Source organism: Ornithorhynchus anatinus, chromosome 3 (assembly GCF_004115215.2).
Source record: "Ornithorhynchus anatinus isolate Pmale09 chromosome 3, mOrnAna1.pri.v4, whole genome shotgun sequence".
Lineage (NCBI taxonomy): Eukaryota > Metazoa > Chordata > Mammalia > Monotremata > Ornithorhynchidae > Ornithorhynchus > Ornithorhynchus anatinus.
Window position 1 is genome coordinate 42,901,417 of NC_041730.1, and position 13,740 is coordinate 42,915,156.

The following is a 13,740-nucleotide window of genomic DNA, read 5'->3' on the forward strand; positions in this document are numbered from 1 at the left end:
GTGTCTCTGGCCACAGCCTTTTTTTTTTTACAAAAAATTATGCATGAGATTCCTTAGTTAATGAAGAGTTAAAGACATTTCAACTTTGGATTTTTCTAATGCTTGGGGGAGAAGAGCAATAACAGAAAACATGTGAAAGATCACATAAAGTCTAGTTGTGGAAACCAAAGTATTCCTAATCAACCTATCCTTCATGTTTCCTACTTTTTTTTACTCCCTATTGATACAATTTGATTTGGTTGCCTGTGAAATCTGTAACTCGGAGCAGTTTGTGGATGTACCTTGCTGCCACCAAGACGGCGGTATGAGCTTTTCTACTTCAAGTTGTGGAAGCTGCAAACACATTTATGATGACAAGTTCACTGGAAATCACACTTTCCCAAAGTGGATGTGTTCCATCCCATCTTATGGCTGTTTTTGTGCAGAGGTCTGGAGATCGGTAATTCCGCATTCAGGCCAAAACAAACTCTGTGTGATCTACTACTGATTTCCTTTCAAGTTTCCCATTTTACTCAGTGCTCACTTCCTTTTATTTTACTCCAACGTGCATTCATCCCAGCCGTAGAAGTTCCTTCCCCCACTCCCCACCGGGCCTCCAGCTTCAAAAATTTATTCCATGGAAAAAAAAAGTGTGTTTATTTTTCTTCTAAAATAAGGACTTTTCCTTAAAGGAAACCATGATTTAAGAGAGTCTGCTGGTCAGTCCGTTTCAGATTCACCTCTAGACCGGTCGAATTAGGTGATCGTTAGAACTGAATTGAGAATGTGATTTCTGGTGATTTCTAAGTCCTTTCATCCTGCCATCCAGTTTGGTTTCAGAGTGAGATGTTGAGCATCTTCTGCATTTTTTGACCGATGAAGGATTTTATCCGTCCCAGAAGATGTCTCAGTGATCACCTCCTTCCACAAAGAAAGTGGGCCCCTCCTCAACTCCTTCCAGCTTCCCCAGTGGTTCCAGCTGTTAAGCCTGTGGTGATAAGAGCCCATGAATTTTTAACTTGCTCCGAGTGTGTGGCCTGGACCCTGTAAACTCACTGTGGGCAGGGAATGTGTCTGTTTATTGTTATATTGTACTCTCCTAAGTGCTTAGTACAGTGCTCTACTCCCAGTAATTACTTGGTAAATATGATTGAATGAATGAATGAATGAATGACCCTTTCCCCAGAAGGAGTGATTGTCACTCTCGGGTTTAATTTCCCACGGGGAAGGCCGAGTGGGCCAGCCAGGCTGATTCTCCAGGCAGGATGTGGTCAAAGCCTAGATCTCAGCCTTATCAAGGGCCTCCCGCCCCTGGACACCCGCCAGAACAGGGTGGACTCTGGGATGAATTCTGGGGCTCCTCCCAAGCCTCCTGTGCAGAGCTCGCTATGGAGATGGAGCTCTTTAACTGATGTTCTTCCCAGCCTCGCTTTACACCCCCATCGATGTATAGGAGTCTCACACTGTAGCCTGAGGGTAATCTTCTCTAAGTGTGTGGCATATTTTGTTGCCCATTCCCTCTTCCTGATGGGAAGGTCACTTGCAGACAGTCCAGGAGTCTTTCACTGGGCCAGGTTTCCTGTGGTTACTGTTTTTGAATCCACAGTGGGAGAGGGAGGCAAGTCCTTGTAGGGAAATTCTTGCCTGACAGAGTTTATTCCTTGGGACGGACCTGGGGTTAGAAGGCTGGGTTAGTAGCGATGATCCCTTACGTTCATACGTCTCCTGGTGATCTGTAGTCAAGCCCTCCTTTAGCAGCAGATCTTACACACTTATAGAAACTCCTAGCGTTAGGAAACCAGACCGGGCTCGAAATAAACCAGAATGGCCAGAACTTGGCTCCAATGAAGAAGAAATCCCAGAGTGGCCCTTCCGATAAATCAGTTGTATTTACTGAGCAGTTACTGTGTCACTGTACTAAGCTCTTGGGAGAGTACAGTCTAACAGGGTTGGTAGAAATGTATCCAGTCCCACAGCACTCATGTACATATTTGAAATTTATTTATTTATATTAACGTCTATCTCCCCCTCTAGACTGTAAGCTCATAATGAGCCGGGAATAAAAATTGTTATACTGTACTCTCCCAAGAGCTTAGTACAGTGCTTTGCACGCAGTAAAGCCTCAATAAATATGATTGAATGAATGAATGAAGTGCCCCACCCACAAAGAGCTCTCAATGTAGAGAGATATGAGAATTATTTCTCCATGTGGGCCCAGGCCGGAGAGGGGCTGCAGTTGTGTGTTCCAGAGACAGACTGGCCCTGTGCCCATCCCCCTACCCCTATTTAATGCCCCAGAGAAGTGGTCTGGGCCTCTGGTTGAGCCAGACCAATGAAATCAGTGCCTTGTGGGGTGCCTGGGACAGGTCAGGGGGCTCTAGACAACTCATACCCCAGAAATGCCAATCTCCCTCTTCCTCCACCACCTCGGCTCCTGGTCCTGCCACCCCTCTGGCCAATACTGACCGTGCTCTATCCTCGCCTTTCAAACTCTTCATTTTCCTCTAGACTGTAAGCTCGTTGTGGGAAGGGAATGCATCTTTTATATTATTATATTGTACTCTCTCAAGCAGTACAGTGCTCTGCACACATTAAACATTCAATAAATATGATTGATTAATTAATAGGTTTTTGTGTCCCAGTGCTGTTCCTTAAGATGCCTCAGCTCCCTGGTTACTGTCTGACTCAGAGCCCACTGCTCTTCCCCTAGGCCCCTGCCCTCTACTACCCTCCTCCTCAACACACACACACAAAACCCTCTCCGTGGCAGAAATGCCCAGGTAAAAGACATTTTTACTTTCACCCCTTTGTGAAGGGCCGTCCTGAGGCCCAAGTGTTGTAAAGCCAAGAGTGATGTTAGGTACGGTAGTACCCAAGAGATGCCCAGGAAAATTGACCCTCTGGCTCAGTGATTTTGGTTGGCCAATAATATTTGTAAGAAAATCAGCGATGAAAATATGGAGTCCCCGGGGGAATACAGTGCCTGTTGGCTTAGATTAATGACAAGATGAATAAATGGATTGCTCGATGAAAAGGCGAGAGAGAACAAAAAACAGTTGTGATTGTGGAGGAGGCCTCTTATTAATGAACTGTCAGCCGAAAGAAAGTTAAAGAAAATCTCCTGCAGTAAATGCAGCGGGCTGGCACTTCTAATAAAAATCAGAGTCCTGGAGGAATTAATTACACCAACATTACAGCAGGAATTTGTGGAATTGCGAAATGAAGGTGGCACGGACCAGCACGGGATGTTGTTCCGAATGGGGAACCTGCAGGAGAGTCTAATCATTTCTGCATTGATATGCAGGAGATTGGAGTAGCATAATAGCCCCTCAGACATCCGGATGAATGATAGCATCCAGGGGTGCTGACAAATGAGGCCGTACATAGTTGGAGTTTGAAGTCACTTTGCTTTTCCTATGCAAAATTCCCTCCTGGAATCTGATTGTCTCCCTATCACGTGTGCCTGCCACCAGGGAGTTCAAAATCATTTTGAATGTGATTACACAAGAGTCTGATGGATTTCACTATGATTAATCAAGCTAAGGAAATGAAGTAAACACTCACTGGCTTGAAGCGGCCACAATTGCAGACACTCCTCTGTAAAATCCCTCCTCAAGCCCCTATTTTAGGTTGGCATGCCAGAAATATTTCTTAATTAAAATTTGGTGTCCCTATTGCCAAATGAAGCCGGTTTGAGGAATGCGAGAAAGTGGGAAAAAAGAATTTCCAGGATTTACTCTCACAAACGTATCTTTCCCCCCGTATGCCACTGAGGTACAGAGTTGGGGTTTTGGTCCCGACTCTGCCATATATGGAGAGAGAGAATCTTCCTCTACAGCAAGATCTTGCAGGATTTGAGGGAAACACAGCAATTCAGCCTCCCTCAAATTTCTTAATTAAGTCTGTCCTTTACAAACTTATTTGCCTAAATTTTTTCAGAGTGTGAAAAGATTCAAGACCTTTACAAACTTATTTGCCTAAATTTTTTCAGAGTGTGAAAAGATTCAAGACCTCCTAGGTACAATATGTTCCTGACTCATAACTGACTCACTTGGAGATCAAAGTAGTATTAAGAATTATTAAATGTCTGCTACATACAGAGCACTGTACTATGCACTGGGAAAAGGTGCACAGGCGAGAGTTAGATACAGTCCCTTGTCCTCCAGGGGCTCACAATCTAAATATAAGGTGGAAAGTGTTTGGTGTCAGATGTAGGAGGAAAGATGAAATTTCAAAAAATACTAATAAAGAAAGATGAACTCTACAGTCTAACACATCCAGTTGTAAAGGGGACCTGTAGGGGCTCAGATTGCTGCAAAAGAGATGGAGAAGCTTTGATGTTGTTTCCTAGTCGTGACTCAGAGTGTGTGAATCTTCTCCCTGAGAACCTGGAAATTTTCAACCAATTTTTAGCTTCCAGGATGGCCCTAAGAAGGGGGGCCTGCAGGGCCCCTTTCACGTGAACCAAGGCGACTGCACACAATAATTTTAGTTGGGAGGGGATAATTCATCCTTCAGCCACTCCATTTTTCTTTCTTCCACACTGCGGTGTGTGCTGTGGACACAACATCCCATCACTCCCAATTTTCACAGGCATCATAATCCATGTGATTCCTCCCCACTTGATTAAAACAGTCTAATGATCTTTCCACAAATAATTCATCTCTTTTCAATCAGCTTTCATCTGCAGGCTTTTTACACTAATGTTGAGTGGCACAGCCTGTATGCCACTAACAGTTAGTCCCTCAGTGTTTTCCCACACATTTTTTAAACCTCTCTTTAGAAATTGCATGCTTGATTCTCTAATGTTTAAAAATACCTAGAAATGGCTATCCTCCCTCTTTTGCGCACTCTCTCTCTCTCTCTTTCTTACCTCTCCATTTTGCCTCTCAAGGGACTGTAGTGTATGGACCACCAGGTTAATGAGAAATTTATTTAGTGCCATTATGTGATGCCACTTTTGAAAGCGGTTGGTGGAAAGTTTTGCTTTGCAGAGAAATGAAACTGCTGTTATTCTCTTAGAGAACAATGTAATTTGTTGAACTGATATCAGTTCTAATTCTGAATATTTTTCCAACAGTGACAATTTATATCAAATGACCTCCCAGCTTGAATGCATGACATGGAACCAAATGAACTTGGGAGCCACATTGAAAGGGTAAGGTTTATCCTCCTGTAACTTTTTTCTATGTGGTTGTGCTATCAAAGTTGGCTACACTTGTTTAAGTCGTACATTAGGGTCATGGGCATAAGCTTATCGAAAAAGAAGTGGGAAAATAGATATTTAGCTCTATGCTGCTTCAGATGCTGAACTTTTAGTGGCTCGTGGCTTTTGTGGGTTGCATATTTGTGGCATATGCGAGCGTGCATGGCGTTTTCATGTTTCAGAAATGTAAACTGAGTTGTTTTTTTGTCCAGTGCACCCATGTAGCCTTTCATGTAGCCTTTGCTTTACTCTAAATGCTTGCGTTAACCAGAGAGAATCTATTGTTCCTTGAACTGACTTTCCCATACACTTTAATATTTAAAAGTGACTTTAAGAGCAAAGATTAATCACTTAGGCTAATATGCCTACTCAAAGTGTATGAAATCCAAGTAATATTTCCACTGTGATGATAATAAATGGATTGTTCAAGCTGTAGGTGCTTGAAAAAATGTCCTGGTCAGATTGGCTGAAGGCTTCTGTTCTAGGAAAACACAGAAGTGAATGATCTGTGTGAGGATAGGTCACCCACTGTCACCCACCGCCAAGAAGAAGAAAAAGCAAATGTGTGGTGACCCTGGTTGGCAGGAAAAGCTACTCCCTAAGGAGTGAACCGTAGCTCTCTACCTGGTGAATCAATAAGTGGCATTTATTGAGTGCTTACTGTGTGCTGACCACTGTACTAAGTGCTTGGGATAATGAAAGAAGTTAGTGATTAGACTCTATTTGGTTCAGCAGCTTGACCCAGTACTCTCTGAAGCAGAGTTATCTCCAGGTTCTGGTAGATCCTAGTGAAGAGTGCTTGGCGTTTGCTGGGACTATGCCTCCAAACCAACAGAATCCTGTCCTTCCATCTTTACCCTTGCTTCTCCGATTACAGGATATTTTCCCCATTTTGCCCTCATTCTGCAGAGCTCTCATCCCCTCTCCTTCTCTGCTCACTTTTAACACTGATGACATTGTTTGTCTCCCAGGACCTGCTGAATCTCATATTTCTTCTCACCCCACTGCCCTGTGTTCTGATGGTCTGATGATTCTCTTTTCCTGTCTGCAGTTTACCTTGGCCCCAGGGCCCAGCACCAGAATCCCCTTTCTGCCCCACTCCTTCCTTTCATTCATTCATTCAATCATATTTATTGAGCACTTACTGTGTGCAGAACACAGTATTAAGCATTTGGGACAGTACAGTATAACAATAGACACATTCCCTGCCCATAACGAGCTTACAGTCTTGCCGGGGAGGATCCTATTTATTGAGTTATCATTATGGCACCTCTCACCACCAAGCTCTCCCTCCCATTGCCCGTTTTGCCCTTGCCACCTCCAAGCTCGATCACTCTTGGGCTCCATCATAGAGCATCCTGGCACCTCCTTCCACCATAAACCCAGCCTCTTTCTGCCTTTTCTTGCCTTATCCCTCTTCTCCTCTTCCCGCCCCAGTTTGGCTACACCCCAACTTCAGTCCCTCCTCCTCTCCAACCGGTCATTCTTCTCTTTTCATGCTTTTAAATACTATTAAATCTTCTCCTTTCATTCAAGTACTATTAAAAGTAAGAAAAAAGTTCAGCTGGAAACCTGTGGTGGCAACTGCCAAGGATGTGGGGTGTGGCAGCAATCAATGAAGAAGATTGAAATCCCTTTTTGACCTCCCTGCCTCAGCCTCTCCCCACTCCAATCCATACCAGCTCTGCTACCCATATCATTTTTCTAAAACAATCACTTTGAGAACATCTTCCCACTCCTCTGAAACCTCCAGTAATTGGTCATCCATCGTGACTTCCAGCAGAAATTCCTCACTATTCACTTGGAGGCACTCTATCAACTCTTTCCCCGCTACCTAACCTCACTTCTCTCCCACTACAATTCAGCTCATGCATTTTACCTCTCTAATACCAACATACCCACCATGTCTCACTCTCATCTCTCTCACCATCAACTGGATGGCCCTCCTCCTTTATGGTCATTCATTTAATTCAATTCAATAGTATTTATTGAGCGCTTACTATGTGCAGAGCACTGTAATAAGCACTTGGAATGTACAATTCAGCAACAGATAGAGACAATCCCTGCCCAATAACGGGCTCACAATCTAAACAGACAGCAAAGCAAAACAGAACAAAACAAGTAGTCTGGCGTAGATATCATCAAGATAAATAGAATCATAGATATATACACGTATGTCTGACAGAACACCACTCACCCTATCTTCAAAGCCCTACTAAAATCTCCTCTCCTCCAGGAAGTCTTCCCTGACTCTTCCCTCCTCTCCCATTCTTATTTCCCTCCCAACTGATCACCTATGCAATTGATTGAGTCCTTACACCCACTCCCACCCACAGCACTTATGTATATATCCTTATCTCAGTTGCTTTTCCTACCTGTAATTTATTTTAATGTCTGTTTCTCCATCTAGACTGAAAGATCCATAAGAGCAAGGGACCATGCCTACTTACTCTGTTGTACCCTCCCAAGTGCTTAATTGGCTGCTCTGCACACTGTAAGCTCTCAATAAGATTCTAGGCACACAGGACCTGGGGGTGGAGTAAAATGGGAAAGCCACGGCTGTGTAAAGTTGTCAATAATTTGGGAGGGAGCTGCAGTTCTTCTCACTGTGAAATGTAGCATTTAGTTAACTAGAGAATAATAATATTATTATTTATTACTACTACTAATAATAATTATGGTACTTGTTAAGCACTTACTATGTGCCAAGCACTATTCTAAGCACTGGGGTAGATACAAGTTAATCAAGTTGGACACTGTCCCTGTCTCACATTGGGATCGCACTTTTAATCCCCATTTTTTACAGATGAGGTAAATGAGGCACCGAGAAGTTAAGTGATTTGCCCAGGGTCACACAGCAGAGTAGTGGTGGAGGCAGGATTAGGACTCATGACCTTCTGATTCCCGGTCCCATGCTCTATCCACTACCCCGTGCTGCTTCTGAAGATTTATCCCTGAGGCAATTTCCTTGGATTTTGTAAGTTGGAGGATGAGAATTAAAAATAGCCCCTCACTATTTGGGTCTATTTGCAGTTGGCAGAGAAAAGTTCGTAGAGTTTCTGTTGTTCAGCTATCTGCATTTGGAGAAAAGGTCAATCAGATTTGGCTGTAGCAGTTTTGGCAGTGATGAGTGGTTTCCACCACTAAGGTGCAGAATCTGATAATTCTCCAAAAGTCACTCCTACAGCGAGGCAAATTTTGGGGGGCAAGAAATATCAACACATAGACATTTTAATGACTTTCTCAGTTGCCCCGGATTTCTCAGCAGGCCTCCCTTTCTTGTCTGAAAATGTGCCATTTTTATATTCTTCTAAACTTTTAAAAAATGAGGCACTAGAAAGTATCTTTGCAGCACAGTGAATTCCAGCAACAAATCCAACAGTCCGGGATATTCAAGGAATTGGCCCAGGAATGGTGGAGACTCAGTCCTGTGATACAAAGCTTGGCAACACTTCTTCTGATATTTTGTAGAAAGCCTAAGGGAAAGGTGAGAAGCCTCAAAGGGGAGGACAGGGTCAGGGAACGCTAGCTTCCACTGGTTGTCTCAAGAAGAAAGGTTGAAATTGTGGAAACCCGGAGTGAAAGGAGAAGTCACTTTTCCCTAGCATATCAAAATCAATCGATCTGTCTATCTTTAGTATTTATTGAGCACCTACTAAGTGCAAAGCACTGTACTAAGTGCTTGGGAGAGAACCATAGAAGAAAAATCCGCATTTCCTGTCCACAAGGAATTTATAATCTACTGGGAGAGACAGACAAGAATTATGTATAAATAGAGGGAACAAACACACATGCCTGATACGTGAACTTGAGACTTCTCTGCACCTCAGTTTCCTCTCCTGTAAAATGGGGATTTAATAACTATTCTCCCTCTCTCTTAGACTGTGAGCCCCATGTGGGGAAAGGAGTGTGTCCGATCTGATTATGCTGTGACCACCCCAGTGCTTAACACAGTATTTGGCACATAGTAAGTGTTTAACAAGTACCATAGTTGTTATAAATTATAAACTTTGAAGTTGAGCTGAGTTTGGAGGCAAAGTGTATGAGTTGTCAGTTAGAAAAACAAGGAATTTGGGGTTTGTTCAAAACAGTAATTGTTTGGCTTGCAAAACTATTTTTAAAGCACCATCTAGACAGAAGAAATATACCAAGCAGGCAGATAATTTTGGGGGTAGGCTCTGATCTTAGTTTCTCTCCTTCTGCCAATCTCCATCACTGCCACTTCCCCACTATCAACCACCCATATGCTACCATGCTCATTCACCAGGACCTGAGCTAGTGTGTGACCTCAAAGGAAGGATACCTGAGTTTAACCCTCCCTTCTCTGCCTTCAAGTTGAGCTCCAAGGGCTGCAAAGGATAAGAGTGTACCAAACAAGAAAATCACTTTGGTTTCCCCATAACTCCAAAGACTCAAACTATTTAAAGTAGAAGAAACTGCTTTAGTTTTAAGTTGCGGCCTCTCCCTCCCCTCTCCTCCAACCCCCTCCTCACCCCCAACAAAATGAAGTAGGCCTGGCAAGCAGCTCTATTTGGGGAAGGAGATGGGTGAGGGGGGAGAGTCCCCTTCAAAGCGCTGGGTCCCTACTTTGAGTGATTATGCACAGGGCTGTTTGCTTTCTGGTCCTTTTTCCCCCATTCCTTTATGGCTGCCGATTTCCTTTCACTGGTTCTCCATTAAAAGACTCAAACTGCTGGATTAGACACTGTTTTGTCTCTTCTGGAGAAAATATCCTGCAAAATGGAGAAACACATCAACCTTGACCAAGGGCCAAGTTATTAAAACGAGGAAGAGGTTATTCTCTGGGGACGCAGAGAGGGAGGGGGAAATTGGACACAATAGAAATATTAAAGGAGTGCCGAGCAAAATGAATGGGCTCTTTGCTGGTCCAAGAAGTTCACAGACTGTTAGGAGTGTAAAGTATTTGACCTGGGGATGCTTGAAAGGAAAAATAAAGACTCAAGATGAATGATCTATGGTAAAAACAAAGCTGAAAGGAGCGGTGAGGCCAAGATTGTAGAATCTGTAGAAAGTCAGTGCTAGACATGGTCTCATCAGTGGGAATCAGAGCCAAAATAGTTATCTGTCTTCTCTGGCTGAGAGTTACAATGCACAGCCCAGCACCTTCATCCCCAGGCGCTCTGAACATAAGGTCCCCGTCCAAGAGATTTACATCTTTAAAATAGATGGCCTGTTCATGGGATCCTTCAGGGGCTCATACTCAGGCTGCAGCATGAAGGTGGAGGAAGGAGAGCCCCAGGAATACTGACAGGCATTTTCCCGGACGTCATGGAAGCGGATCATTCTCCTTCCTGATACCATGGGACCACTACTCTGCCCTCTGCAAGAGGGCAGGCAGTACGTGCTTACCCATACAACCAGGCTTCAGGGCCATCAGGACACCAGGGTCTATGGGGAACTCGCTGGGGCCACTGCCTTCTTTGCACTTCTTGGGAGCCAAGCCACAGGCAGGCAGAAACTCCTATCCAACCTTTAAACCATGAGGAAGGTTTGGGAATGGCTGCCCGGAGAGGTGAGGGGACTGAAAACTCCCCTCGCTATGTATGGTTTGTCGATTACATGTTTAACTGTTGCTATTTTGAACAGTTGGAAGTTGGGTCTGTTGGTTAGATCAGATTCTTAATGTTGGGTTTTATTTCCTTATTGCTGTACGAACCCGGACTCCCCACTTAGAGTAGGGCCAGGGCCTGTGACCCAATTGAGTCTCTTGCTATCAGCCAGCACTTAGCAGAGCACCTTGCATATTCTACAGGTGCAAAACCTTTGAGTGACAACTACACTTTGCATTTCCCAAAATAGAACTCTTTGCATCTCTTCAAATACAACAATCATCGGGAGTTCCGTCTGGCCTGTATTTCTTTCTTTCCTGAGACTTGCTTTAAGGCTGTATACCATGTGTAAGAGAAGGAAGACTGAGTTCTTTGGTATAAGGTGAGGAAGTCAATCTATAAGTTAGAGCTGAGAGCCCCTCCATTCATCTGGCTCTCAGAGACCTGAATTAACTTCCACCTTGTTCTTGCTCTTCCCTAGCTCTTCTCCCTCTTCGCCAAAATGTGTAGGTGCTGCCGTTGAACTTTCTGGCCTTGCACTGAGTGTAAACCCAGTCACAACAGCTTCCCTGGGCCAATCCACCACTAACTGGGAACATCTGCTTCCTTTACCTAAACTTTGAACCCTCCTTGTCCCTTTTTGGGGGCTGAGGACCAGTTGCATTAGGCCATCACCCCAGTTGGACCATTGTTCTGCCCTAGCAGTGACATTTCTGATGCTCTCATGTTTCAGGGTGTGAGGGAGTTGGGGATCTTCTGCTCTGCCTTTTGGCAGAAAAGTTTTTCTTTTTTTACTGGTATTTGTTAAGCGCTTACTATGTGCCAGTCACTCTACTAAGTGCTGGGGCAGATAAGAGCTAATCAGGTTGGTCACAGTCCTTGTCCCACATGGGGCTCTTGGTTTTAATCCCCATTTTACAGATGAGGGAACCGAAGAACAGAGAAGTGAGCTGACTTTCCCAAGGTCACACAGTCAAGTGGCAGAGCCTGGTTTCGAACCCAGGTCCTTCTGACTGCCGGGCCCGTGCCCTTCCCTATTTCTCCAGCCCTGTGAGCAGTGTCATCACTTACTCTTTCTCTCCAATTGAGCAGTGTCCAAGGGAATCCATCTCATTCAGAAATCTGGGAATAGGAAATGCAAATGCCTTCTTATAAGTAGCAGGGGGAACAACCACACGGGCCATCAGTTTCCTCTTTCAACTTCCATCTTAGTCAAAACAGTTGGAGCAAGTGATGTTTCTGCATGTTGGATTCCTTTCAGAAAGGGGTATTTGCTTCCTTTGACTGTGAATCTGACCTCTTTCTTTAGGATATTCCTAAAAACTCAGAGTAGTTTTCCCAAAGGAAAATACAGGGCAGCTATGTCCTGCCATCTCCAGTGAGCCCTGCTCCCCCAGAGAAGAAGACGCTACCAAAGTGTGGTTAATTTTAGCGGTTAATTTTAGCGGTCAAGTTTTGCTGAGTGTAGCCTGACTGCTGCTCTCCCCACATGTAGCTCTGATAACCTGACTGGAGTGATGACACAGTAAATATTCCTGAGACTGGAGAAGCGATGTAGCCTTATGAAAAGAGCTTGACCTCGGAGTCAGACGACTTGGCTTCTAATCCCAGCTCAGACACTTGCCTGCTATGTGACTTTGGGCAAGTCGCTTAACTTCTCTGAGCTCTGGTTTCCTCCTGATTAGGCTGTCAACCCAGTGAAGGGCAGAGAATGTGTCCATCCTAGTTAACTTGCATCTACCCAGCGTTTAGTGCAGGACTTGGCACATAGTAAGTGCTTACCAAATGCCACCACCCTCATTAGTATTTATATGACTTGGCACTCCATGCCATAGAGTTGAACAGTACTGAAGCAGTAGAGAAGCAGTGTGCCCTAGTGGAAAGAGCTTGGGTCTGGGGGTAAGAGGACTGGGGTCCTAATCCTGGCTTCTCCACTAACTTCTGGGTGACCTTGGGCAAGTAAATTGACTTCTCTCTTCCTCAGTTTCCTCATTTCCCTCATAGGATTCAATGCCTATTCTCCTACTTAGACTGCAAACCCCTTGTGATACCTGGTTATCTTGTATCTACTAGTAAGGGCTTAATAAAAAATCTAATTTTCATTTTATTATTACTGAGTACTATGAGATATCTTCTGAAGGCAGGGTAACCTTGGCAGTGCTTTAAATCTTGGGGCTTATATCCTAGACAACAAAGCGTAGGAGTTTTTCAGGGGTTGAGGAGAGTGGATGCTCTCTATCATATGCTATGTTAATATTACAAAGCAGCAAAAATGAGAGTGATTAAAATGAATGTTGAATCAAACATACACTGAAGTGCCTTGAGTTATTTGCTTTTTTTCAAGATGCATGGATGAAAATGTGCATGTCAATGTAAGTGTCCCTAATGATACCAGCAATTTCATACAGCCATACTGTATTTGACAGTCCCTGAACTTTTCTAACTTTCTAGGAAATCATCAGCCAGATTGCCCTTGCCTCCATACTGAACTTGCTGCTCATCTTGCAGAAATCCAGGGTTCTCATTTTCATTTTATAGTTTTACTTGATAGATTGGTGAGAAAAATCGGCATTTCCCCATGTAAATCCCTGGATGATTTTGATTTCGTAGAATGAGTTTTTTCAGAGTCTTTCCAAAAACACAGAGAGAGAAAAAGTTAAGGCACCTGGCAGTTTTGGGTCTATTCTATGTCAGGGTGATGAGAGGTAGTTGAACAGCTTGTACTAAATTCGGGAAAGAGCAGCATAGCCTAGAAGAATGAGAGGATCTGCGTTCTAATCCCGGCTCTACACATTTCAGGCTGGAGAGGACTCAGGGTGGGGGCTTTTCAGAGCTTCTTGAAATAACCTTTGCCCCCATTGTTACACTTTCCCCAAATCATTTTGGAAGACCCAAACCAGCAACCAAAACCAACAACCGAAACCTTACCTGTGAGGAGAGGAAGGTCAGAGGGCACAGTCCATTTGCAGGAACCATCTACAAGTT

At 44.0% G+C, this 13,740-nt stretch overlaps 1 protein-coding gene across 4 annotated transcripts in view; it reads left to right on the forward strand.

Moving 5' to 3' along the window:
- WT1 (WT1 transcription factor) overlaps positions 1 to 13,740 on the forward strand; it is a 49,034-nt gene that overhangs the window by 17,014 nt on the left and 18,280 nt on the right. For all 4 annotated transcript variants that reach the window (XM_029060793.2, XM_029060791.1, XM_029060790.1 and 1 more), the window contains exon 4: positions 5,060 to 5,137. In XM_029060793.2, the coding sequence (XP_028916626.1) occupies positions 5,060 to 5,137 (78 nt within the window). The remainder of the gene's footprint in view (positions 1 to 5,059; positions 5,138 to 13,740) is intronic.